This window comes from Maniola jurtina, chromosome 9, assembly GCF_905333055.1.
Source record: "Maniola jurtina chromosome 9, ilManJurt1.1, whole genome shotgun sequence".
NCBI classification, from domain to species: Eukaryota; Metazoa; Arthropoda; class Insecta; order Lepidoptera; family Nymphalidae; genus Maniola; species Maniola jurtina.
The window spans coordinates 4,687,413-4,713,659 of NC_060037.1; the positions used below are offsets into that span (position 1 = coordinate 4,687,413).

A 26,247-nucleotide genomic window follows, 5' to 3' on the forward strand; every position below is an offset into this window, starting at 1 on the left:
TTTCTCGCAGAAATGAATCTAAAATCCAGATCAGTCAGGTCAGAATCTAGGCTTTGGCAACGAAATCTAAGATATTTTCTTAAATAACGATCCCGAAGTCGTTGTGAGGGCTAAGGTTAATCGAAAGAGATCAAATGAGAGGTTCGAAGATGATATCGGGACGATCCAGGTGAGGAGCGGTCGTATGGGAGGCCTACTTATGGCATTTTCGAGTGCGGATTATCGTTTATTGCGAGCGCACCTGTCTAGTTAGACAGGCGGGCACTACTGCAGGCGGGAGTCGGGACAGCTCGCCGCGGAGACGCGCGACGGCGCGACCGCGGCGCATGCGCTGTGGGCGCCATCAAAAAATGAATTCACGTTTCCCGCACTGTGGGTCGCACGCTCGTCGCAGCTGCCGTATTTGCTGGGCGATATCCAGACCGCGCCCGGGCCGCGAGTGTTTGCGGGGTGTGGTCTCGTGTGGCTGTAGAGTGCTCGGAGGCCGATGCGGTGAGGAGTGATGGTCGCCGCGAGGCCCGCGGGGCTCCGGCCGCTGCGTCGGTCGGGCTGCTAGCGGCCGCGGCATGGCGCGCCGCGCCGCCCGCGCCCGCGCCTCCACTCTCGAACCATGAGCGACCTGCAGGCCACCTTCGAGTTCTCCGTGGAACTATACAAGTTCTACAATGTCGATCTCTTTCAGAGAGGGTAAGCAGCTGATCACATTTTGAGACCATAAACAGCTGTTACTGAACTCTACCCATAATTAGGTGTATCAATTAAAATAAACTCGTGTTATATCGACGATAAGAACTGATAACATTCTAATTCTGTCAGAAACATGATGTTTCAGCTGGGGCTATTTTTAGAGCCGTATGGATATGTTACACGCCGCTTCGCTAAATAATAATTTTTAGTTACCTAGTCGTGGGCCCAGGTAGTTCCAAGTAAGACTAATTAATTACTTAATGGTTTAATCAATTGAATTACTTATTACTTACTACATGCTACAATGACTTGTTTTCCCAACAGAAACATCAATAGGTACCTAGGTACCATTTTTTGCGCATGAATGTTTTTTTTTGAAGCTCCTTTTATAACGTTTTAACTTTAATTATAGATGATTATTTTTTAATTCCTTAGATTAATTAATTGATGAGTGTATGGGAGTAGTTAATACTATTTTAACACCTTATAAGTAGGTAGCTAGACTATAGTTTTTATATTAATTTTATAATAAAACTCGATAAAAAGATGTAGATACCTAGAGAAACATTTACAAACATGATTTCTATAACAGCAGCAAAATATCTACTTTTCAAGTTTTCAGGATTAATTAGGCAATGCAAATTAAATAGTAAATATTATAAGTATACCTAGGTCCTTATGTCCTAGCAAATAGAATTTATATAGGATTCGGTCGATGACGGATAATCCTTAGTAACCTCGTTAGCCGTTACATAATAAACTAGAATAAGAACATTAAATCAAGTAAGTTGGTATACCATAAAGTGCAATGCACCCGCGAAGTTTCATGACATACTTATCTTCCCTTTTACTCAACCACGATAATCACTGGGTAAATATTGAGATTATCCTGCATTTAAAACAGAAGAGGATTTTTCAAAGGACCTAACACTTGATTTTTATTAGCATCGCTGTCATGCTAATGAAAATTTCTAAAGCCCTGAATATAAAAATAATTGTAATAATAGCATACTTAATATCCAGCAACGCCAAGCTTGTGTTCAAGGGTACAAAACAGTTTGGCAATCATTGTTTTTTCTGATGACAGTAACAGCTTTATCTATTTCAACAATATCATCGCCACCTTGTAATGTCCACTGTTGATCATAGACCTTCCATGATGAGTGGTACCCGATCCTCAGCCTTCATCATCCAGTCACTTCCTGTTACTTTCTTTATATCATCGGTCCATCGTGTTGGAGGGTGCCATATACTACGCTTACTTGTAAATATAGTCTCCACTCTAGGACTTTCTAGCTCTAACGCCCTATTCGTATCTCGTAGAGTGACTTTTAATTTGTGGATGAAGTTTAAGGATATCAGTTTTCCACGTTTCAACGCCACACGGAGGGCGGGAAGGACAAACTGGTGACAGCGTTTTTTTTACTGTCTAGGCTATAGATTTGAAAAGATTTAAGCCGATACCTGGGCGACATTCAAGGCCCCAAAGGCAACCCCTGACGCCCTTGCGTGATTTGCACTCTAACGAAAAAAAAATTACTAACCAAACGTTGGTACCTATAGTTACCTACTCTTATAAATTTTTGAAGAGTTTGCAAATGTTTGTAAGAGTTTAGAGAGTGTTTTCTTCTTATTATTCACAAGAGAAAGAGTCCAGCGTAAAATTGCTTGTATTGAAGTAATAATATATTGTGTTACATTGTATAATTTACATACCGAATACACAGAAATTGGATAACATCCATGATTTGAGTATATTTCCCTGCGTTATAAATAATTCATGACGGCGAATGGGGCGATGCCAGTTGACAAGCCCTGAGGGCACTATTTTATTATGCCATGAGGGTAAAAAGTGCAGGATTAAATAATAATATAAAGTTTTAGTACTTATTTATAGCCTCAAAAAGAAGTTGATAGAAGAATTTAGCTTGGCTGGGCACAATTGAGCTAAAATGTGAACACTGACAGTTGTCCTTTTCTACAAGCCCAAAAGTCACTCAGCCCGCCGAAATTAGTAGAAAAACAAAAGTAATCAGCATAGCTCAGAGGATTAGCAAGCTGAAGTGCCAGTGGGCAGGTCATGTCTGTCGCAAAACCGACGGCCGATGGGGCAGACGGAGACCATGTAAGCGCAATGTAGGACGACCTCCAGTCCGCTCGAGCAACGACCTGCAGTTAATCGGTTGGGTTTATAGCCAGTAGGTATTGCTTTAAAGAGAGTGAAACTAGGGAAATTTAACTGAAAAAGTGTCGACGACTCGGTGAATCTCTGTACTACTGGTTCCAACGTGGGTCTACCCTCAAAAACCTATAGAATAACTTAGTAGAAGAGTAAGAAGAGTGAATTGTAATGGATAAAACGGGGTTCCCTTTTATCCATTACAATTCATTCTCACCTAAAAGCAAATGTGTATTAGTATTGGTAGATTACGTGATACAGTATTACTAAATTAACCCCTGGATACAAACAGTATTGCGCTGTTATTTGTTAGAGGATGCAATCAAACTTGCTTCTCGGTAAAATAGGGCTGCTAGTGCCTACATTGTAGGTATGTAGGCATTACTTTTTAACCGACTTCTAAAAGGAGGAGGTTCTCAATTTGTCGGAATCTTATTTTATTTTTCTGACTATATTCAATAATATGTGGCGCTGTTATTTCATTGTATGTACATTGTACATATTTATTTATTTAATGAAAGGAAATAAGTATACATAAGTCTCTATTCTTTCTTATTTCTTCCCTTTGTTTCTTATCACTTTTCTTTTTATCAGATCAATAAAAGTCAAACCCCGTATAGAAACGTATGAAGGTAAAGGTGTTTGTCTAAAAGTTTAATGCAGGCACCAAACTATCACATTTTCGTCTTCGGAAGAAATGAGGGATAAAACCTGTCAGCCATTAACAAATCAACTAAACCAAAGAAAGAACTAATCCTCTACTCCCTTTGAGCAGATCCACAAAGCTAAGCTGATTTGCTCAGCGCAATCTATTTTCCGTTACCCAAAGGAGTAAGGTCTTTATGCGAGTTAAGTCAATAGAGCCATATCTCATTTAATTGCTACGCTGCAAACAGTGCGGATGCCGGATTTAATTATTTCTCATTTCTTTCTTTACATATGACGTGACATTTTGTGAAAGCCTCACGTAACTGATCTATGATACAAGTGTAAATTAAAAATTTTCAACACCCCCGACAAATCATTTTCAAATAAATAATTATGTATATCTAGGCAACGTCCATCTTGACAGCTTGACATTTGTCAATTGACACTTGAATATCATGAACCTAAGGGTTATCGAACCTTCTTTTCCACAAGAAAACTAGAAAATAGCTGATAACTTTTAAACGGCTGAACCAATTTTTTTAGATTATAGCTAAGAACACTCTCGATCAAGCCACCTTTCAAACAAAAAAAACTAAATTAAAATCGGTTCATTCGTTTAGGCGCTACGATGCCACAGACAGATACACAGATACACAGATACACAGAAACACAGATACACAGATACACAGACACACAGATACACAGATACACACGTCAAACTTATAACACCCCTCTTTTTGGGTCGGGGGTTAAAAAAAAGGTGACACTATCTAATAAGATGGTACTTACATGAGATTGTTTTTCAGCGTCGCGTTACATTCATAGGCTGATTAGATTTCTATAGTTCTTTGCACCGCGCCTAACCTGTGATAAGATTTTAAATACCTAACTTTTAAAAGACAGAAACTCATAACATACCAAGTGAACTTCAGTTAATTTCCATACTAATCACTTGAGTAATATTAGAAATACGAAAGTTTGTTGGTCTGATTGTCTGCTAGATTTTCACGGCCCATCCCTTTAGCCAATTTTGAGTAGGTACAATGATAGTATCGCTTGCATCTCAGGTAGGGATATTCCGATACTAATAAATACTAGTAGGTACTCGATACTTTTGATTCGATACCAAGTATTTATTGTATCGAATCAATTTTGCGATACATAATCGGTATCGAAACAAAAATACTTGGTATCGAATCGAATCAGCAAACGCATCATACAGAACTAAGAGAGCAAAAACGAGGCAAAAACAGTCAGCTAATCAGGTTACCGAGTTACCGGTATTCCGTATTCGTCGCGTGGCGGCGTGAGTGACGCGTTGTCTCGCGCTGGGCTAGCCGAATTCGTCCGACTTCAGCCGAGCCCGCCCGAGCCGAAAGCGAGAGAAGAAAACACCCGCACCCGCTCGCAAATCATCTCGCCATTCCGCCATTGTGAAAGTGTTAAGTGATTGTTTACAAGTAATTTTATTAATTGTAATCATCAAATTCATCGGTTTATTCCAATGTTATCATGGCACCACCAAAATCTATAATATGGACACATTTTACCAAAACAAACGAAACAATTGCAAAATGTAAACAGTGTTTTAAGTCTGTGAAGTATTGTGGGAATACGTCGAATTTATTCAAGCATTCTAAAACTCATGGAATTTCTGTGGACAAAGGCAAATTACAGAAAAAAGAAAATAATAAGTCCAACGAAAGGTAGGATTCTAAACTTTTCTTTTTTTTTGCGATTGCTTTCCTAAGATGTTAAATAAAAAATCCTACCTACTCCTACCTATTTTATTTGTATAAAAAATAGTTTTGCAGCAGTGGTACTGTGATTGTCTTGTCTATATATTAATAATATATGAATAATAATTGATGACCGGTGATGAGATATTTCCTTTGTATAAATACGATTTAAACAATTTAAGGTTATGTGTTTGTTTTTGTTAGTGTAATAGTGTTGTTAAATGGCGGTAGTGTTGGAGTTGGTATTATCGATACTTTGAAGATTATCGATCTATCAAGTGTTAATTTTTGTTATTATGTTTCAGTTCAAAAAATACAATAGTGTTGGCCAACTCAAGGCATTTAATGGAAGATGATCAACCCCAAGCATCAACATCGAAAATTTCAGAAGATCGTGATGATTGCTCTAGTGTAACCACATTAACAAGTATGGACTCGGAGACTGCAAGGGAGCTATGTCTGAGCAATTCAATAAAGAATGCGTTTGAACGAATTTCATCTAATAAAGGTAAATAAATAGATATTTAATTAAATATTAGCAAAATAATATTAATACATATAGAATTAGTGTTAAAGAAAAATATATAAATATTTAATTTAATATTACATGTATTAAAATTGAGTTTTATTTTTAGCTGGTGGTACGAAGTATAACAGAATTGTTCAAGCATTGATATTTTTTATCTGTCAAGATATGCGTCCATTTAATATAGTTGAAGGTGAAGGCTTTTTACGACTTGTAAAAGAACTGGAGCCTACTTTTAAAGTTCCTGGCGCAAAGTATTTAAAGAAAATGACTACCGAAAAGTACGAAGCTTGTATAACTATTTGTAAGTCCAAATTATCCAAGATAGACAATTTCTGTTTAACGCTGGACATATGGACAGAGACAATGAATGAAGTAGGATTCATGGGCGTCACCATACATTTTGTAGAAAATGGTCAAATGTGTATGTATTATCTTGCAACTCGTGCATTAAGAGAGCGACATACAGCTGAATACATATCGGAAAACCTGCTGGATATTTTGAAAAAATGGAATATTCCACTTACCAAAATTCGTGCTGCTGTATCAGATAATGCCAGTTCAATGTTGGCTGCCATACGAATGTCTTTAGGCGAAAAAAAACATTTACCGTGTTTTGCCCATACTATTAACCTTGTAGTTGAAGAGGCACTAAAGTTGCCCAGTGTTAAATCAGCTGTTATAAAAGTACGAGAAATTGTTAATTGGATAAAAAATAGTGTTGTGCAGTCGGATAAGCTACGAAAAATCCAAATGCGTAATAATGTTTCGGCAGGATCAGTTTTAAAACTTATTGCAGATGTAAGAACTAGGTGGAACTCAACTTTTTTTATGTTAGAGCGATTTCTAAAGTTAAGAATAGTAATATCAGAAATTGTAATTGAGAGTGTAGTGGCTCCAAATTTGCCAAGTGCAGTGGAAATGGAAACCTTGAATGAGCTTACAACTGTATTAAAGCCTTTTGAATATGTAACAAGAGAATCATCGGGCCAAAAGTATGTAACAATCTCCAAAATTATACCAATGCTTAATTGCTTAACTACAGAACTGAATAGTATCACTCCAAACTCCGCTATCGTTAAAGAATGTAAGGATGTTTTATTGAGAGAGCTGAAAAGGAGGTATGGGATGATTGAATTAAACGATCATGCAGCCATTGCAACAATTCTAGACCCAAGGTTTAAAAATCTGCATTTCCAAGACCCCTCTGCATGCGGAAGAGCTATTCAAAAACTTAGAACCATGGTTGTCGGACAACTAAGTAGCCCAAGTGAGTCAGAAGATGATGTCTCATCTACTGCACCACCTGAATACGATTTTTGGAAACATCATAAAGAGTTAGCACATGGGCACAAGAAGAAAAAAAAATCTCATCAGGGAGATGAAGTTTCTCTTTATTTATCAAATCCAGTAGTTTCTCTTAAAAGCAACCCATTTGCAGAATGGGATGACATGAAGTTGGTGTTTCCTTGTCTGTACAAGTATGCACAGCAATATTTAATTGTTGTTGCAACATCAGTTCCTAGCGAGTGCCTTTTTTCCAAAGCCGGTGCAACAATGACACAAACAAGAAACAGATTGTCTTCTAAATACCTTGAACAGTTACTGTTTTTGGGCAATCTTAATGCTGAAGAGTTTTTTGTTTAAATTATAATAAGCCTAATAAACATTTATAATAAATAAATCGTTTTTTTCGTCTCAATTTTCTTTAAATTATTATCCTTCAACGTTCATTGATAGCACCCTCAAAATAATAAAATAAAAGTTCCAAAAAGTATCGATATCAGTAAGTATCGATACTTGAGGAGTACTTATTTGTATAGTATCGAAAAAAGATTTGAGTATTATCGAAATGAGTAAGTATCGATACTTAGGTGGTATCGGAAAATCCCTAATCTCAGGGACGGAAATATACTTCTTTTTGTTGCAGATAACCAAAAAATTCCCACAATATTTTCAAAAACCTAAGCCCACCTGGGGAAGTCGCAGGCATTATATATTTGGTACAAAGCTCCCATAGGATTTTTCGAAAACCTAAATCCATACGAACGACTTAGTATGTAAAATTTAAATAAAAACAACAAAAACTAACTGCCTGCGACAGCCCTACGAGGCTACATTTCATAAAGCTCAATCTATTCCCCGTTTCCGGGCCCCCGCTACGGTCAAAGTGAGTCACCATCAATGGGAACATTTTGCTAATAGCCCCTGCAAACTGTGCGGAAACACCCTGCTTCACCTCGCCAGATTGGCTAATTAGTGAAAATTACGTCATTCAATTTGCCTTTATCCTGGTGTGCGCCTAATTTGTAAATGGTGTTTTCAGCATTCTAAAGGGTAGTCAACCTTATTTGAACATCTATATTACATCAAATTCAAATTCAAATTCAAAATATTTTTATTCAATTAGACTTTTACAAGTTCTTTTGAATCGTCAAAAGCATCTACCGCTGGTTCGGAATGCCTTTCCTACCGAGAAGAACCAGCAAGAAACTCGGCGGTTGCTCTTTTCATAGATTTGATATACAATATTATTATTATTATTATTCATCATTCATCCACACTAAAAAGAGAAACTAACATGAATTTACAGCTCAAACCACTGACAGAGTGAACTAGAGTGAGGGAACTCTCGGTTTGATCCTGAATCGACGATATGTCAAAAGCTATGGTGCCCTGGAATCATAGAAAAATAAGGCTACCTTAGGGCTATCTGGGTCAAATGTAGGTACTAACATTTGACGCTTGCCATAGCGACGCCGAAGCCTCAACATTTTGTTAGATGTTCTCTAACGGCCGTGAACTGTGGCATTGAGTCTACAAACTTACAATTTTGATTATAGGTCCCTTTTGAATTTTTGAAACCACTATCTATACGGATAAAAGCGCGAAAAAAGCTGTGGACTTCATTCAGATAGTTAAATACTATCCTAAACATTCCAAATATGTATTTCTAAAAGCATTCCTCTTTCTTTTCCTACAAACTAAGCACGAAAAACAGGTAATGAGTGGGTACGATAAATCTAACATATTACAGGTTTATACAAGGTATAATATACCTAAGTCTACCAGAGTCTGAAATATCTAGGTTAGAAATGAGTAATGACCATTTGGATTGAAGTCCACCTACATAATATAGAGATATTGGATAAGAAAAACTGTCACTGAATGGAACATTAGTTTTCGGGAATATGAACCCACTAAATCATCTTTTGAACTGATAAAAGAGACAAAAAACTATATTAAAAGTGCGCGTGACCCAGTTGGCGTGTCTCATATTATTCCAATCATATTAAAACATTCAGTCGAATTGGTAGATATAAATTAACTAGGAATATGGAACACGCGCCAATTTTTCAGTCAGTCACCTGCTGATTCGATGCCAATGGACGCACATTCCTGACAACGTACTTAATCCATACTAATATTATAAATGCGAAAGTGTGTCTGTCTGCTAGCTTATCACGGCCCAACAGTTTAACCGACTTTGATGAAATTTCGTACAGAGTTCGCTTACATCCCGGAAAATCAAAGAGTTCTTACTGGGTTTTTAAAATGACATCCGTTTAGCTTGCATCCCTGTAATTGACATTGGCTACTTTTCACAGAAAATCAAAGAGCTCTCACGGGAATTAAAAAACCTAAGTCTACGCGGACGAAGCCGCGGGCATCAGCGAGTAAAACATACAACAACCCTAAAATATATCTTTCGAAGAATCTTCTATGAAGTGTGTGCCGGTCATAAAGGCATAAATGCACTGCTTACTGCTAGTATTAGTAGCTCAATCACCATTAGTATTGTAGATCTGTCATTAATATAGATAAATACCTACCTAAATATGCTTATTCTGGCTTCGAACTCTGTGCACACCACTGGCAGGCAATATTGCTTGTAGCATGATGTTTTGCCTGGCGGCAAGAGTTGGAACCAGAGTATTTGTTATTCCTACCAGACAAAGTTTTTATCTTTATCTTACGTAGTTAGTAATGTTTGCTAACAATCTCCTAACTGCTAATTCACAACAGTCAATTATTTATATCTAACGAAATGTCATCGAACTGTCTACATGTATGTAACGTGTCCCGGAAGTCATTTACCTGCGATTGTATCGCTGCCAAAATTGTCTCGTGCCATTCATAGTTTGTTAACGTGTGAACCATTTCCTTGTTGTTATGTCCAATTTTTTTTATTTCTAGTCGATTTTAGACTATATCTTTAATCCGAGTATCAACTCCTCAATCCTCATGCTACAGGGTAGTGCGCAATGCCCAGCTAACCTGTAGGGATTCAGAAATGCTTGATTTTGAATTGATATTGTAGGGACCAAGTATAGATTTTATCAAACTCCGAGGCCCATTCTTCAATGATAATACTGTTCATGTTGGGTGCTGCTGAGCTTTAATTATGATCTGCCAAACGATGTCAATTTTATATATTGTTAACTTACTTAGATATACCTACATCTTAAAATAAAAAATTAAAGCCTGCAATCACACTAATATTATAAAGGCGAAAGTTTGTATGTGTGGTGTGTGTGTGTGTGTGTTTGTTACTCCTTCACGCAAAAACTACTGGATGGATTTGGCTGAAATTTAGAATGGAGATAAATAATATCCTGGATTAGCACATAGGGTACTTTTTATCCCGGAAAATCAAAGAGTTCCCACGGGATTTCAAAAAACCTAAATCCACGCGGGCAAAGTCGCGGGCATCGGCTAGTAGATTATAAAGCTTTAAATCTCCCATATAAGAGGAAACAGAATCACATGTTTAAATTAAAAAAAAAATTGTTACTGGTTTTCCATGAACAAATTTCGAAAAGCTTACAGTAATCTCAACAACGCACCGGTAAGTATTAGATATCAATTATTTAAGGTTCATGAAGGGTTTATGTATATAGAAGCGTTCTACATTCCCCAATTTGGAATAGGACGAGGATGGGATCATTGTTGAAACCGGTCCTTTATTTATTAACATGGGTTGTACAATGTTTACATAAATAGGAACACAATTTATCAAGAAGGGTCAAAACGCACGTAAACTATGCTTAGTAAATTGTAGGTATCCATCACAGAGTCTACGTTTGCTACGAATCGTGTTCGTGTTTTGGTGGTTTCTTTTTGAAATTACCTTGAGACACGCGAAATGAGTGAACGTTTACTTTAGGTGCGCATATTATTTATAGCTTCTTTTGCTATAGATTACTGCGTGCAGTGAATAACAATATGTTGTATACTAAGTTACACTGAGTACCTAGCTGTTTTTTTTTTAATGTAATCTGCTTGTTATCTAATAAAACCTGATCGCTCCTGCAAAGACTATCTAGATCTAGGTAAAATCACGCTATCATAGTTTTGGCCTACCCTGCCTGGTGACTTTCGAAGTCACGAAAGTCGACTTGTCATTGTCAAATTGTCTCGTGCGAATTCATACGCGCGTTGGTAAACTACTGTGCGAAAATACTTCGCGTCCACAAGCATAGCGTAAATTTCAAATATGTGCGTAAACTTTTGTCGTACTTCAGACATTTGATTCGCGCATCGCTCGTACGAGTCAATATACTCCTTGGTTGCGTCCAGTTCACGCACGAACTTCAAGTGTGCAGGTGAGCGAGTGCACATTTCAAAATATACGAGTAAGTAGGTATCATCTATCAATGTCCCAAAGGCTCGCGTGTTGTTGGCTGGACTCGCGCGAAACGATTCACGTCAAATATGCCCTTTCTAGACAAGGACTAAAGAAGATTTCAGTTCAAGACAGTTTGTCGATATACTTAATCATGAATATTAAAAAGCACCATTGTTTTTCGCAGACTTTACCAAGTGCGCGTGGGTTTGCGCGTGTCACCCAAGGTGCCGGTTCACATCGAGGCGACGGTGTCAAGCGGTAATGGCGCCGCGCGGACCGGCAGGCCTGCTGCCAACGCCTCCCTCATGGGGGGCATCGCTGCTTCTAGAGCCTTCCAAATTATGTACAGGAACGAGGAGGTCACGTTGCGTGACATAGTGCATTTTAGAGCCCATTTGCTAGGTAAGAAATACTTCATTAACTAAGCCGGCTTGACCATGACCTTGTTCCGTGTATGAAGTTCAATAGCTAATGAAGCCAATAACATGGAAATTGTTCGACGTTAAGTAAATGTCGCGAATCGCAATATTATACAGGTACCAGCAAGTGTTAATTGTCATAATAATACAATTACTATAAATCAGCAAATGGGTATTTAAGAACTCAGAATTTTATCCTCTTTCATTTGACATTCCAGTCGATGTGATAGCAAAAAAAACTCTCACTTGTTTGGATGTACCAACATCCGCCTTAATAATTTTGTTCAATTAATATGTAGCTTTTATCACCCGAATCATAATTACTACTCAATTAATACCTCATATTTTATCAAAATCAGCTCAACTACGGTGGAACAACGGAAATACAACAAAAATACATTCATACATAGACTAATACAATTTTTTCCCTGCCCGTCCGTTTGGCTTTGCCGTAGTCTGGTAAAAACAGCAGTCTATTATCTCAACTCATTTACACGCTTGTGGCTTAAGGCTCTAATGACTACCATTAGAAAAACGAGTTAGTGGTTCGGAAGCATTTTCCGAAATGAAAGATAAACCAGGACGACTTACAGCGTCGTTGGATGTTTGCCAACTTAGTGACCTAATAGCTGAAAACGTCCTAATTTCTAAGCACAAAGAGATCCTTGCTATCTAGAAATTTCTTTTTCTGATTTATGCGCAAACTTACAATTTCCATTTCACCCAGTCGATGATTTGCACCGGAAATTTTATTGATACTTAATTTCCATATTATGTCAGTTAATATAATGTTAACGGTTATTTTAATAAACAATGTATTTGTAATTTACTCAGATGAATGATGAATTAAATAAAGCAACGGATTAGATACACTATACGGTTCCAGTTTTTTTTTTTAAATTGAACTTAATCTCTAACTGCGTTTAACATCACCATAAGAAACTTGCACTTTAGTTGCGGGAATTCGACATCCTCTTTCATCAATACACTTTTTTTGCAGTTGATAGCCGTAACCTTAAGGATTCCTTAGAGAGAGCAGAATGGAGCCTCGCCATTGAACTATGGTGCAGTGAGGGGGCTCAATCGAGCACTCTCACGCCCGTCTCCTGCCGCGTGCTGAAACTGCACTTCCAGCCTGCGCAAGGACTCCACTACCACCTGCCAGTGCTGTTCGACTACTTCCATCTATCGGCTGTCTCCGTCACCATCCACGCCAGCTTAGTAGCTTTGCACCAGCCTTATATCAAGTAAGTTACATCAGATTTTTTCATAAACACCCCCCTAATATGTTAAATCTGAATTTGTGTAACGAGTCACCTGATCTTTTTAGCGTACTCGAAAGGTGCCAACGGGATTTTATTACCTCTTGTCCATCAGTCTGTCTCTCAGTCAACGGGTTGTATCTCATGAACCGCAATAAGTAGAGAGTTGAAATTTTCAGTGTGTATCTCTATAACCATTATAACAACAAATAATAATTTTGATATGTCGGTCATGCTTTTAAAAAAACAGTGTTACATATCTTGCATAATGGTATAGCACCCTTTGTGTACTAGTCCGACTCGCACTTGACCGTTTTTTTTTTTAAATTTTAACTACCTATACTCCTACCAACTTTAACGGCTTACATTAATGTATGATAATTAATTAAAATTTACGAATTATTTGTTCATAAGTCTCACCTAAAGCCTAAGAAACGATTGGAGAATTCGGCTTATTAATTTATCATTCGTTAAGATTTCAGTTGAGTACTCAGAGGAAGCTTTCCTTTCATTACGGTGTAATCATTCCGAATACTAAATAGAGTACGTATGGTTTTAGTATAACAGGAATTGAAATTAATACCTATTTCAAATGAAACTGTACTTGTAGTTAACAGAATAAATAGCAGTCTGGTTGCGACACCATTTCTGGAAACTAGAAATGTTGCAGTGTAATATTACGTTCATTTATTCAATCGGATTTTGTTCCTGCTCCGTCACTCGTTTCATACAATCGTAGTCCCAATTTCAGTTGAATATTAAGCAACCAAAGTCCATGAAATTTTGCAGAAATATTCTAGAAACTAATATCTGCGTCTGTGGTGTTTTAGATTTTTCTAAAAATATGTAGTTTTAAAATTACAGGGGCTCAAAGATTTGTATGAAAATTTTTAAGACCGCGTAACTTTGAAACCGAATATCTTAACAGAAATCTGGAAAACCACAGACACAGATATTAGTTTCTAGAATATGTCTGCAAAATTTCATGGACTTTGGTTGCTTAATATTCAAATGAAATTGGAATTACGATTGTATGAAGCGAGTGACGGAGAGACCCCTCTTAAGTAAAATATACCTAACAGTAATATCTATCAAAATATCTATCACGGAAACTGTTGTTATAATGACACCACCGGTAAAGAGCCCTTTCATGATTATTCAGTGTAGGTAGGTATGTTAATACATAGGTTAGGTATATCGTGACTACAAAGCGTGTCGATTGCAAGCAAAGCCTGAACTTACATAATAGCTTCTCATTCATTGTCGACGAGTTTCACATTGCAACGAAGTACAATGCAAAGTGGATTTTACTACAATAACTTCTCGCCTTGAAGTATTCTTTTGACACATATTTCTGTGAGGTTTGACGTACACTTTTCTCAGATAAAACAAAATTGTTTTGTTACATGTCTTTATTTAGGAAGAGCATTATGCATTACGTACAGAGCTGGTAAGTACTTAGTGTCCTGGAGATAGAATAGAAGCTCGAATTCGATCCCCAGATATATTAGCCCATGACACTCAAATTCAATTTTTAAAGTTCTATCCCTTTTTTAATAAGTAGACAGTTAATAGTTTATACTTTTTATTAGCAAGTTCTAATAATAAATTAGCATTTAAATTTTATATTTCAACTATCATCAGATTTTATATCAGACATCTGTTGAGTACCTACTTCAAGAACTCATTCATACATTTTACTTGATATTTTAAATTTCTTAGAGTATCTCATTAGTTTTCGTAGACATTTGCTCATCTCATCTAAGCTCTTATTTTACGATGATGTGGAATGTTTTATAACTCTTTACTTAGTTACTATAAATAGTAATAGTAAAATAGACCGTTTTTCTCGTTGCAAATTTTGATAAAGTTTCAAAAAATTGTTGCAGAGGAAGGCCGAAATTCTTTCAAACAAACAGCCTGTTATAATTTGAGAATAAAGTATTGTTTCACTTGCAGCACGCCCCGCTCTAGTAAACAGTGGGGCAAATTGATGAAAAGTGCGGGGTCAAACTTTAACGCTTCAGGAAGCTTAGAGAATATTCTGTTCGGGTCGACTGGAAAATGTGCCGGCGGAAATTCGAGCAAAATCGCGCATGCCAGGTATTATTCTATTTATATATTATTGTACGGAGCTTAATCCGGAGTTCTTCTTTAGTAAAATGTGAAATGAGGTTTGTAAATAGACACTAGCAGTTTTCATTCAACGATTGTGATCTCACTTTCACACGTTTAATAAGTCAAAGATGCTTGCGGAATATTTTTTTGGTCAAGTGGAATAAATGTGAATAGGAGTGGGAATTTTCGGGAAAAAATATTAATAAATACTTTGTTAATATTTTGGTGGTAAAAAATAGATTTTCGAAAGAAAATTGTTAAGGATATCGCCCAAAAACGATAGAAAATGTGTGATACATAACATAAAACGTGTTACAGGCAAGTGCATGCCGAAGTTTGCGGTATTCTTCTCGGGTCGTTGGAGGGCTTACAAAATGCATTGACAGTATGTGGCTCTACAGGGGTGTTATTAACACCTGAAGAATCCACATCCAACTCCATCGTCGGCGAGGTTGCGCAACGGATAAAGGACTTGAGTGATATCGGCAAGGTAAACCTTTCAAATTACCCAAATCCTCTCGTTAAAATAACACAAGTACAATCAAAAACTTTTTTATTGGGTTAGGGTTCCGTACCTCAAAAGGAAAAACTGAACCCTTATAAGATCACTTTGTTGTCTGTCTGTCTGTCTATCCGTCTATCGGTTCGTCTGTTCCCTTCCCGTTGTGTCGTTGGTCGTCTGTGTACTTCCCGTTGAGCTAGACTATGATATTTGGCAGGTAGGTAGCTCTTATAGCACAAGTTAAGGTATAAATCCGAAAACCGTGAATTTGTGCTTATATCACAGAAAAAAATGTGTTTCAATTTTCAATGTAAGATAACTATACCAAGTGGGGTATCATATGAAAGGGCTTTGCCTGTATATTCTAAAACAGATTTTTATTTATTTTTATGCATAATAGTTTTTGTGTGAAATGTCGGAAAAATACCCGAGTACGAAACCCTCTGTGCGCGAGTCTGACTCTCACTTGGCCGGTTTTTTTATAGAAATCTGAAGCTGGCGAAGAAGAAGAATGGGCGATGGGAGCAGCGCACGATATTGCAAGGCTCTGTGCGGAAGTTACGCTGAGGTGGCGTGCCTTTCTACACCACACCTCAGACCGACCGCACGTACATCACGCACTAGCAGCACGGCATCATGCTTTACGGTAATAAATCCCTTTTACTACTCATAAAAGCTATATAAATGTAAAGGCGGGACAAAAATTATTAGGTCGAAGGAGCAAGTATCTAGATTCTAGACCGTAGAAAAGAACTGTAGATCCCTGTAGATAGATTATTTTTCTAGATTCTAGAGCATGAAAGAATTATGCTAGTAATAGAAAAAGAAGTAGGTATTACGCATGCAGTCCTCTGAATTTTAACGTCTGTTCTCAAAGCACTTTTCTGTACCTACGACAATAATAGCAACAGAAACTGAATTGTTTTCTCTCTTCTATGTTTCAGAATAAAGCGTTTTTCGGAATGCTTCTTCGTGCTTGACAATCCCCGGCACTCTCTAGCGGGTTGCTACGATAGCAACTACCAGTCATATCAAAGCGTAGGCGAGGCCGTCCGACGATCGCGCTACCTAGCGCTTTTGCCGCCTCTTCCTGTACATTGCATCGCACTTGATGGCGATCCCCATATCATGCCTATCATATTTGAAGACAGGTACGATATTACCTTTTTCGTATGCCTTTTTACTCGTTATAAATAAGTAATCACTTCAATATTGTCCTCATTCATTTATTGCTAGATATCAAGACACGGCTGAGTTTGCAAGGAGGCGATCGTTTTTAAATTCCAACGCAAATAAATCTGGAAGTGGTGAGTTTTACTTTAATTCTGCCTAGAGAAAATTTCAATTTCTTTCTAAATAACATGAAATTTTTATTTTTATTCATATTTCAGTAAGCACACAAATTCAGAATAAAAATAACACAAAATATTTATTTCAGATCCGTTCCTATGTTCGGAACCTCTTAGAGAAGACTGTGCGTGTAGTGTAAGTTCAATTATGGATTCAAGAAGACCATCTTCCGAAGCGTCTAGGGTGACTCTGTCATTGCCTAAAACTACGATGGACGCCTTTGAATCTGAATTCGGTGCTCCCAAACCTAGCACAAGCGTAGTACAAGCGACATTAACACTAGCGCCGCAGAAATCATCCAGAGGATCGCCAAAAAGAACACTAGTAAAACAAAATGTCGTGGAAATGAGCAAACCCCATAATAAGCAATTAGAATTAACAGGAAGAAATAGATACATTGTACAAAATAACCAAATAAGCGAAATTCAACTACCACCAAACAACGTCTTTTCCTCATGTCCCATACAACAAGGACAACAAATGTCACGATATTCGGCTTCAACCCTTTTAGACATCAATGCTACAACAAAAAGCAATGTTAACGTTTCGCGCTTAGGAAAAGATAAATCCGATCCCAGCGAGGTATTTAACCAAAAACATGAAATCATAAGTGGAGTTAGTACACTACCTGCTCGACATAGCAAATCTTTAGATCAGTTAAGAGTGTCACAGATGGCGCCACTTAATGTACAGACGTTATCAAAAAATGTTAAAAATAGTTCTAATACTTCTGTTAATTATCAAAAGACTTACGTGCCACCACAGCAAATAAAACCCACGACACTACCAAGAAGCGTTACAACAACAGCTTATCCTACTAATACGACAACACGTTGTGAATCTAAAGGCGACGATTACAGAAGAAACATTAGTGAGTTCAGAGAAAAATATAAAAATCCCGGCAATTCAAATATTCAGAATGTTCATGGAATGAACAATGAAGTGTTTCATAATGTAGGTTATAAGTATGATGGTACAATTAAAGGTAACGCTAACCAAATTTATGGTTACACTTTCGGTAATCAGGGTAATATACCAGTGAATAATGTTATTCGTAATCCGTTAGAATTCCAAAGAGGCTATAGTGTAAATTTACCCCGTCCTATGTTGCCTCCTCGAAATTCTTATCCACCGGTTAGTGGAAAATCTCAAGTGACTGATCAAAGCAACTTAGTTTCTAATAAACACGTTCATAGATCCAACTCAACACATATGTTTCAACAGACTATTGGAAATCAACAAATTGACATTGAAGCTGCACGCAATCAATTGAGGCACGAATTAAATTATTATCTCCAAAAAGGAGATTGGAGCTATGATTTTAACACAGGTAGCCTTATTCAGAACTACCAAAAGAAATCCAGTAAAAGTAGTGATGATAGCGGTTTTGTAATGACTTTAGATAGAAGCAGTGATGGAACGTCTAAATCAACGTACTCAAAAACACCACCATCTACTCCCCATTCTACAATACCTTCAATAAGACATAAGAAAAGTAGATCTAAAGACTCTAAATTGAATGCAAGTGCAAAAGAAAATATGAAAATGAATTCTAGTCGGGATTCTCTAAGTAGTCATCATTCCATTAAATCTAGAGATAGCAAATCTGACCGACAAACACCAAAATCTGATCGTAGTACTCCGAAATCTGATAGAGGCACTCCCAAATCAGGTAAAGCGACACCTAAATCTGGTGGCATCACTCCAAGATCAGGCTTAGCTACTCCGAAATCCGGAAGAGCTACTCCAAAATCTGGTGGGACAACACCTAAGAGTGGAAGATCTAGTGGTAAGCCAGAAAGGCGTTCTAAACACAAACCTTCAGAAAAAATGACTCAACTTATGTCAGAAGCTGCATCATCTTCTAGCGATGAAAGTTTACCTTTCGAACTTAGAAGATTAGAGGCATCAGCAAGTGTCCCTTATAGTCTTGACCATGGATCTGAATTGAGACACTGTAGAAGTGCTGCTTCAATAATTGAAGAACCTAATTTAAATAATACATTCGGTTCGGAATCTTTACCAAATTTAGCTCCACCTCCAGCTTTTGAATCACCACCATTGGACATAGATGATAAAGACTTCAAAATTTTACCACCCGAAAATTTCTCAAGTAAAGATGATAAGCGTAGCAAAAGTTCAACTTCAAGTTTAAGTGAACAAAGTGGATGGGTTTCAAGTGGACGCAGCTCAGGGCCATCTTCACCTGATAATGGAAGTTGTCAATTGAATCAAGACTTTCCTACCAGTGGCACCAGTTCTACTAAAATTACAAACAAGAAATTTGAAGATAATATTGATAAACGGAAAAAAGATGGTGAAAAAATAAGTGATTTTAAAAGAACTGTTCTTAATGGTGAACAACTTCGAGAACGTCTACTTAAATTAGCGGTCAAAGCTGCTCAAAATAGTTCAACTGAAAAAATTGAATGCTGTGATAAAGAAGTTTGTGAAGAATGTACAATATGTAGTGACTCTATTTGCACTGACAGTCAATGTGAATATAATAAAATGATGCATACAAACGGAATTGATACAGGTTGTAATTCAGATACATGTACAGCTAGTTGTTTTCAACAGTACTCTGAACCAAATATTAGTAAGGTGAATCAAAGACACAATTCATTCAGCGCTGTTCAAGGTAAAACCTATAGTTCTATAAACAAAAGTTCCAATGAAGCAACAGTTAAAAAATCACAAACAGTTAGTGACAACTTACACCCGTATATAAGAAAAGAAATACCGCCTAAAGCGCAGCCTGATTCTGGAAAATCCAATACAATAATTAAAACAAAGCTGAAAGACCGAATCGAATATACGGAGAAATTAATAGCTGCAGAAATACGAAGTCTTGCAGTAGATCGCTCATGTAAAAGTCATAAAGTTCCAGCTGGACCAGTGGCAGCTATTCAAAAATACCAGGGTAAAGCAAAATCCGAAGTAGACTTGAGCCATTTTGGCGGCGATAATGATTATGAACATTTACCACCACCTCAACAATTCAGAGATGCACCGCCGCCCCCTGACGAGTTTAAGGTACGTTACAGCCACAAAATAAGATATATATTCTAATAAAAATAAATAATGAATTTTAAAAATCTCCTTAGGATCCACCGTCAAAATCTCCAATGGTAAGTCGGAGCAGCAGTAAATCATCAACACCATCAAAAACTCCTCGTAAAGCAGCACAACCTACAACGTTACAGCTGGATAATCCATTGTATCATGTTTGCGAAGGTAATCCTAATTTAATAATTTATATATATTTTTTTAATAACTCATGCTTCTGCTTAAAATCTAACTAACACTTGGCAATTGGTCTTCAACCAGGAATTTTAGAGAGACGAAAATTAAGACCTCATCAATCTATGAATAATGCTGCCACAACTTCAGCTAGCACGCTTAATAAAAGCCAGAGCACGGGAGAATTGGCGAGCAGAAGCGAAAATGGTAATAATAAAAGTAGGTTGTATATCTCTTTTTCCTTGCATGTACCTTAATTTCGCTTGTTTATTCAAATAATAACATGCTTATTAATCAAAAATATAACCAATATAATCGTTGTATATTTTAGAACAACGACAAAGTAATCTCATCAGCATATTTGGGTTAGCTGAATCGGAAAGGCTGTTCGTGAAATGCAGAGAAGAATTCAGGCAAAGCGTAAAATATCCAGGAGCAATATACTCCGATTTTCCTCCAGTGGAAAACTCCTTACCATATTTCCACATTAGTGATGAATACAGAATGTTTAACCCGGAAGGTAAACCTTAACGTATTTCTATATTAATGATAAATATACAGAATGTTTAGCCCAAAAAGTAAGATATAAATATAAGTTAATTTTTTTTTTAAATTGAGTTATATATTTTAGGTCTTCATCTCATAATATGCGTCCATGGTTTAGATGGAAATGCAGCAGACCTGCGCTTAGTCAAAACATATTTAGAACTAGGCTTGCCAGGAGCTCGATTAGATTTTCTTATGTCGGAAAGAAATCAAGGCGATACATTCTCCGATTTCGACACAATGACTGATAGGTAAAGTATAATAAGTACAAAATGTTGAACCATAAAACGACCGTAATCACATATTTTACATACAATGTGACTGCAAAAATTTTATCTTTCCAGGTTGATTCAAGAAATTGTGACCCACATACAAAATTCAAGCGAGCCAGCAAGAATTAGTTTTGTGGGACATTCTTTGGGTACTATCATTATAAGATCAGCACTGGCAAGACCACAAATGAAACCATTTTTGGGGAAACTACATACATTCCTATCATTGAGTGGACCACATTTAGGAACGCTGTATAATTCAAGTGGTCTTGTTAATGCAGGTTAGTCCAATCAAATATAACCTAGTTATATTCATAGTGTACAAGAAGTTTTGTTTCAAGAAATTACACCTAAACTCAATCGCATGTCACAAAAAATTCGCACAACGCATTCAGTGTGGTTTTCTGACAACATTAATTAATATTTTCAGGAATGTGGTTTATGCAAAAATGGAAAAAATCTGGCTCTCTACTACAACTGTCTCTTCGTGATACGCCTGATCCAAGACGGTCGTTCCTCTACCGTCTCAGTGAACGGAGTCAATTGCACCAGTTCAAACATATCCTGTTATGTGGTTCTGGACAAGATAGATACGTGCCGTTGCATTCTGCGAGGTTGGAGCTTTGCAAAGCCGCTGCTAAAGATGCATCCTTATTAGGACAAGCCTACCGGGAAATGGTATATATTCCAGTTTCCTATTTAAATAAATTTCAATTTCAGGAAATGCGTAGAAAATCAAGTCGTTTTCTGAATTAGAAACGATCTCCACTGTTTCTTCTCAAAATATCATGTATACTAATAGCGTTTCGCTGAAAGGGATATCGTGTTTAATACAAATATTTTATCACCCTCAGGTGCACAACATGGTGTCGCCGTTAGCCGCACGCGCCTCATCGGTGTCGGTCGTGCGATATGACGTCCAACATGCACTTCCGCACACAGCTAGCGCACTAGTCGGAAGGGCGGCCCACATTGCAGCCTTAGACTCTGATCTCTTCATTGAAAAGTTCCTCCTTGTCTCTGCTCTCAAATACTTCCGATGAATATCCATTTCAACTAGTTAGTCTTTTCTTTGGGTGGTTAAATTTTTTCCTGATACGCCTCGTAGTCTGGCATGGTTCTCAAGGAGTTAACGAATGCGTAATATTATAGCACTCATTAAAAACAATGATAATATTACTAAATCGTGCTATTTGTCCTCCTACCATGCCTTGTATCGTACCGAGGATGTATCGCAAGAAAGTAATATATTATTCATTCGTTGAAATAAATGAATAATTAATGTATGTGATCCTTAATTCGAGTGCGTCTTTATTGTAACTTTTGTTGTACTAAGTTATTAGACACGCTTTTATTTTTAGCTACCTACATTATTATACTATCCTTAATGCACGGTTAATAATTTGAATGATGAAATACTCTTTCAGATCACAACTATTGTACCTACGATTTTATCAACGATCTTCACAGTAAAATAATTATCATGCACATTAAAGATCTAATTACTAATATTTTAAGAATTTGTCATCTCTAAATCAAAATGATCTCTTTAATTTAAATGCTTGTATGAATAACTTTATTGGAAAATGAGTGTGATAAAATTTCCGCGCTGTTGCAGCGATTTATAGACTATTCTGATAAAATCCTTGAATGTTTAATTATACTAGGTTAAGGCGGATCTTTACACCAAATAATTAAGACTTTCGACATTAGCAAGTGTAGATAAACGTAGATGTTATTTGTATTAGGAATTTATATTGTTGTGTATGGATTGAATCACATTAAGTGTTTTGTGTACTTCTGGATTGCTAAGCCCGGGGATTTTGAATTCATTTGCTACCTCGTTTTCGTGCTTTTAAGTACTTAACTATTTTGTATTCAATATTTTTTTTTAGAAATACAAAACGTTGTCGCGCAAGTTTTACAGTACTTTCAGGCTACCAAATTGATAAAAATATAATTAATTGCACTAATATAATTAGTGTAATTCGACACGAATAGAATCATTTTTACCTAAGTATTTTTTTTAAATAATAATACATTAGGCATGAAATAATAGTAAAATCTGCAGAAGCTTAAAATGCCATTTCCCATTCTTTGTTTAGAAAAGAGCTCTCATTTAGACTATTATAGATAATAATATGCATAACTCGGCATTTGATCCGGGGAATTACCTAAGTGTGGATTAAGTTTTACACATATTAAGGTGACAATTTTTCGTTTCATACACGTTGATACCTATTTTTTGTACCTGGCTATAAAATAAGATTTTTATTTCGTCTTATTCTAACCAGTTACCTTACTATTCGTAGGTACAATTTGACATTCGTTTTCTATATCGCCGGCAAGTAGCAGAATTTCTGCAACGGCATTTTACAAAATATGTTCGTTATATCGAACGCAAACATCGAAGGCAAATACTGTCGATATTAGTATGGTTTAGTCAAGAATTTGCCAACAGCAAAAAGTAAAATGGTAGATTAGGCGGCAGAACGAAGTCTGGTCACCCGATTCGCAGTATCTCAATGATATCTCCAATAATATCTATCAGAACCATCCCTAGCCCTAAGAATGATTTTGTAAACTACGATGTCAGAAGCGAATCTTCTGGTGTAATCCATTTCAAAAACTTATTTAGGTACCTAAACGTTTACCAATCAGTTGGTTAAATTGTTCTAGTAACCAGTTAACAATAATATATACCTAATCTTATTTTGAAGCCAGTTACGTAAAAGAGGTATCAACGTGGATGAAAGGTAACTTTTTGGGATATTTTACGCACTTTTTATAGATTGGTTTTCTTAGTTATTAAGCTATTTGAATTTGACACTTTAATAATTAAGTGGACGAATCAGACAAGGCCTTATTACAATATAAGGACAGGCCTTAGCCTTAAAAGAAAAATAAGTATAAAATGTAAAGTAACGAATGTTAGACTGATCTTTAAAAATATACGGTATTGATAAGTTTAATAGTTTATTCTTTATTTATTCGTAGACAACAATGATTTGATAACTGTTGTATATCTTGCTCTGTCCACGTTTTCTGTATTTATTAATATTGTAGGTAACGTTTTATACAGGGCTTAGGAAATCTAATCTTGGTTTTAACTTAAATGATCGGTACGATAACAACATGTTCAAAAACTCAGACATGTTTGTTTGTATATTTATAAATAACAAGTTACTTATATACAATGTATGACTAGGTTTTGTCATTATTGAATACTGTACCTACTCTGTTTGTTATAAAATGATCATTGAACACCATAACGTAATAATTATTTTCTTAATGTTGAATGCAGCGCCGGATTAAGAACTATTGGTTAGTCTCAGAGCCACTAATTTTATTTTCATTATCCATGTTATTATGAAACTTCTTATTTAGAACCTTACACCTATTATGCTGTACTTAGTTTATATTATAATAAACTACAGGAGTAATAGAATTTCTCAGTAATTATTGTAAACTTTATAATAAAACCCCTGCATATCCATACTAATATTATAAATGCGAAAGTGTGTCTGTCTGTCTGTCTGTCTGCTACGTTTTCACGGCCCAACCGCTGAACCGATTTTGATGAAATTTGGTACAGACATGGGCTACATCCCGGGGAAGGACATAGGCTACTATTTATCCCGGAAAATCAAAGAGTTCCTGCGGGATTTTAAAAGCCGAAATCCACGCGGGCGAAGCCGCGGGCATCCTCTAGTTAAGTAGTTAGGTAAATAAAGTACCAATATACGTAGGTACCTACTTAAAACTTAATCACCTAAGTTTAAGTTAATTTATTTTTATGTTATTAGACATGCCTACCACAGATACCTACTAGTCATACTTAATATTATGTATTATGAAAAAATATTGATGGTTAATTTATTTGTGAAACTACTTAGTTGTGTGTTAGCTTTAGTAAAAATTAAAATCAGGTGATTGTAAAATTAGTATCAGCACTATAAGTGGCATCTTTGAGACTTCCATTTTTAGGCTTTTACTACATTATATCGTGCTATATCTGACATATGCCATCTTTACAGGGGTATTCCATTCCTATATTCAATCTATCGCTCGCACGCTACGCGGGGTTGTTATTTGTCAAAAAACCGTCAAGTGCGACTCGGACTTGCACACAAAGGGTTCCGTACCATCGTACAAGATATACCTAACTCTTTTATGTAGACCACTGCAAGTTAATGATGGACTGCGCCATCTATATTATATAATTTGGTAAATTATTTTTTCGTGAACGCCTTTTAATTTTTTTACGATGTAACCACATATTCAGTCTTCGGATTTTTTCATTTACTTGTGGTATAAGACCTACCTACCTGCCTTTTATTATTCTAGGTCAACATGAAGTAGGAATCCTATAGATTTTCTTGACAGACATAACGGATAAACGGGCGGGCGGACAGACAGACAGACAGACAACAAAGTGATCCTATTTTTTTCTTTTGAGGTACTGGTAATGGAACCCTAAAAAACAGCCAAGTGCGAGTCTGACTCGTGCGAGGTTTCGTAACTTAAAAACTAAATACCTACTTCATTTTGTTAAACTATCTCAAAACATTTCCCCTTTACTTTGGACCATAAAACTAAGTTTGTTTGTAAAGGCTACATAGGTACAGACTTCATTTCATTTGTGCATCAACTCTAGTTATTTCAAATTTTTCGCTTTGCAGATTTCTGGGATAAGGGAGTGAAATAAGCATGTGTAACAGACAAATGGACTGATAAAGTGTAATAAAAACCTTGAGGTGGGCTTTCGAATCAAGCGTCTGTCGCGTCAGTGACTGTTCAGTGTTTTGGCTTAGCATCACGGCGCACGCGGCCGAAAAAACGGGTCAAATTATGCGTGTCTAGCTTTGAAATACAAAACGTAAATATGCATTTTTATTGCACTTACCTATCGATCGATTTTTTTTGAATTTTCTGATAGAATCAAATTAAGAAACTTTTCAAAAAAAGCCGGCCAAGTGCGAGTCAGACTCGCGCACTGAGGGTTCCGTACTCAGGTAATTTTTCCGACATTTTGCACGATAAATCAAAAACTATGGTGCATAAAAATAAATAAAAATCTGTTTTAGAATGTACAGATAAAGCTCTTTCATATGATACCCCACATGG

The 26,247-nt window shown here is 36.6% G+C and overlaps 2 protein-coding genes across 5 annotated transcripts; both read left to right on the forward strand.

Annotated features, from left to right (window-relative positions):
• Positions 1-382: 382 nt before the first annotated feature.
• LOC123868285 (protein FAM135B) lies at positions 383-24,089 on the forward strand. 4 transcript variants are annotated; one of them, XM_045910725.1, is made up of 17 exons: positions 383-687; positions 11,593-11,810; positions 12,828-13,074; positions 14,510-14,539; positions 15,049-15,192; positions 15,526-15,697; positions 16,195-16,355; positions 16,654-16,860; positions 16,946-17,016; positions 17,148-20,095; positions 20,167-20,296; positions 20,390-20,521; positions 20,634-20,822; positions 20,934-21,099; positions 21,193-21,401; positions 21,551-21,798; positions 21,975-24,089. In XM_045910725.1, exons 1-17 carry the CDS (start codon positions 611-613, stop codon positions 22,161-22,163), a joined length of 5,538 nt encoding a protein of 1,845 aa, XP_045766681.1. In that variant the 5' UTR covers positions 383-610; the 3' UTR covers positions 22,164-24,089. The 4 variants fall into 4 exon arrangements, with proteins under 4 accessions (XP_045766681.1, XP_045766682.1, XP_045766684.1 ...); XM_045910726.1 differs by having other exon boundaries at positions 20,390-20,509; XM_045910728.1 differs by lacking the exon at positions 20,390-20,521.
• Positions 4,585-7,538, forward strand: LOC123868291 (E3 SUMO-protein ligase ZBED1-like). Its single transcript, XM_045910740.1, has 3 exons — positions 4,585-5,220; positions 5,559-5,761; positions 5,889-7,538. The coding sequence occupies exons 1-3, from the start codon at positions 5,027-5,029 to the stop codon at positions 7,424-7,426; spliced, it is 1,935 nt and encodes a 644-aa protein (XP_045766696.1). The 5' UTR covers positions 4,585-5,026; the 3' UTR covers positions 7,427-7,538.
• Positions 24,090-26,247: the final 2,158 nt, after the last annotated feature.

What these genes read in the sequence shown, in the direction of transcription:
- LOC123868291 (XM_045910740.1), top strand. Translation starts at nt 5,027, where the DNA reads ATGGCACCACCAAAATCTATAATATGGACACATTTTACCAAAACAAAC. An exon ending in AATAATAAGTCCAACGAAAG is followed by an intron (nt 5,221 to 5,558) that starts GTAGGATTCTAA and finishes ATTATGTTTCAG; the next exon opens with TTCAAAAAATACAATAGTGT. An exon ending in ACGAATTTCATCTAATAAAG is followed by an intron (nt 5,762 to 5,888) that starts GTAAATAAATAG and finishes TTTTATTTTTAG; the next exon opens with CTGGTGGTACGAAGTATAAC.
- LOC123868285 (XM_045910725.1), top strand. Translation starts at nt 611, where the DNA reads ATGAGCGACCTGCAGGCCACCTTCGAGTTCTCCGTGGAACTATACAAG. An exon ending in GCACGGCATCATGCTTTACG is followed by an intron (nt 16,356 to 16,653) that starts GTAATAAATCCC and finishes TCTATGTTTCAG; the next exon opens with AATAAAGCGTTTTTCGGAAT. An exon ending in CAGAATGTTTAACCCGGAAG is followed by an intron (nt 20,823 to 20,933) that starts GTAAACCTTAAC and finishes TATATATTTTAG; the next exon opens with GTCTTCATCTCATAATATGC.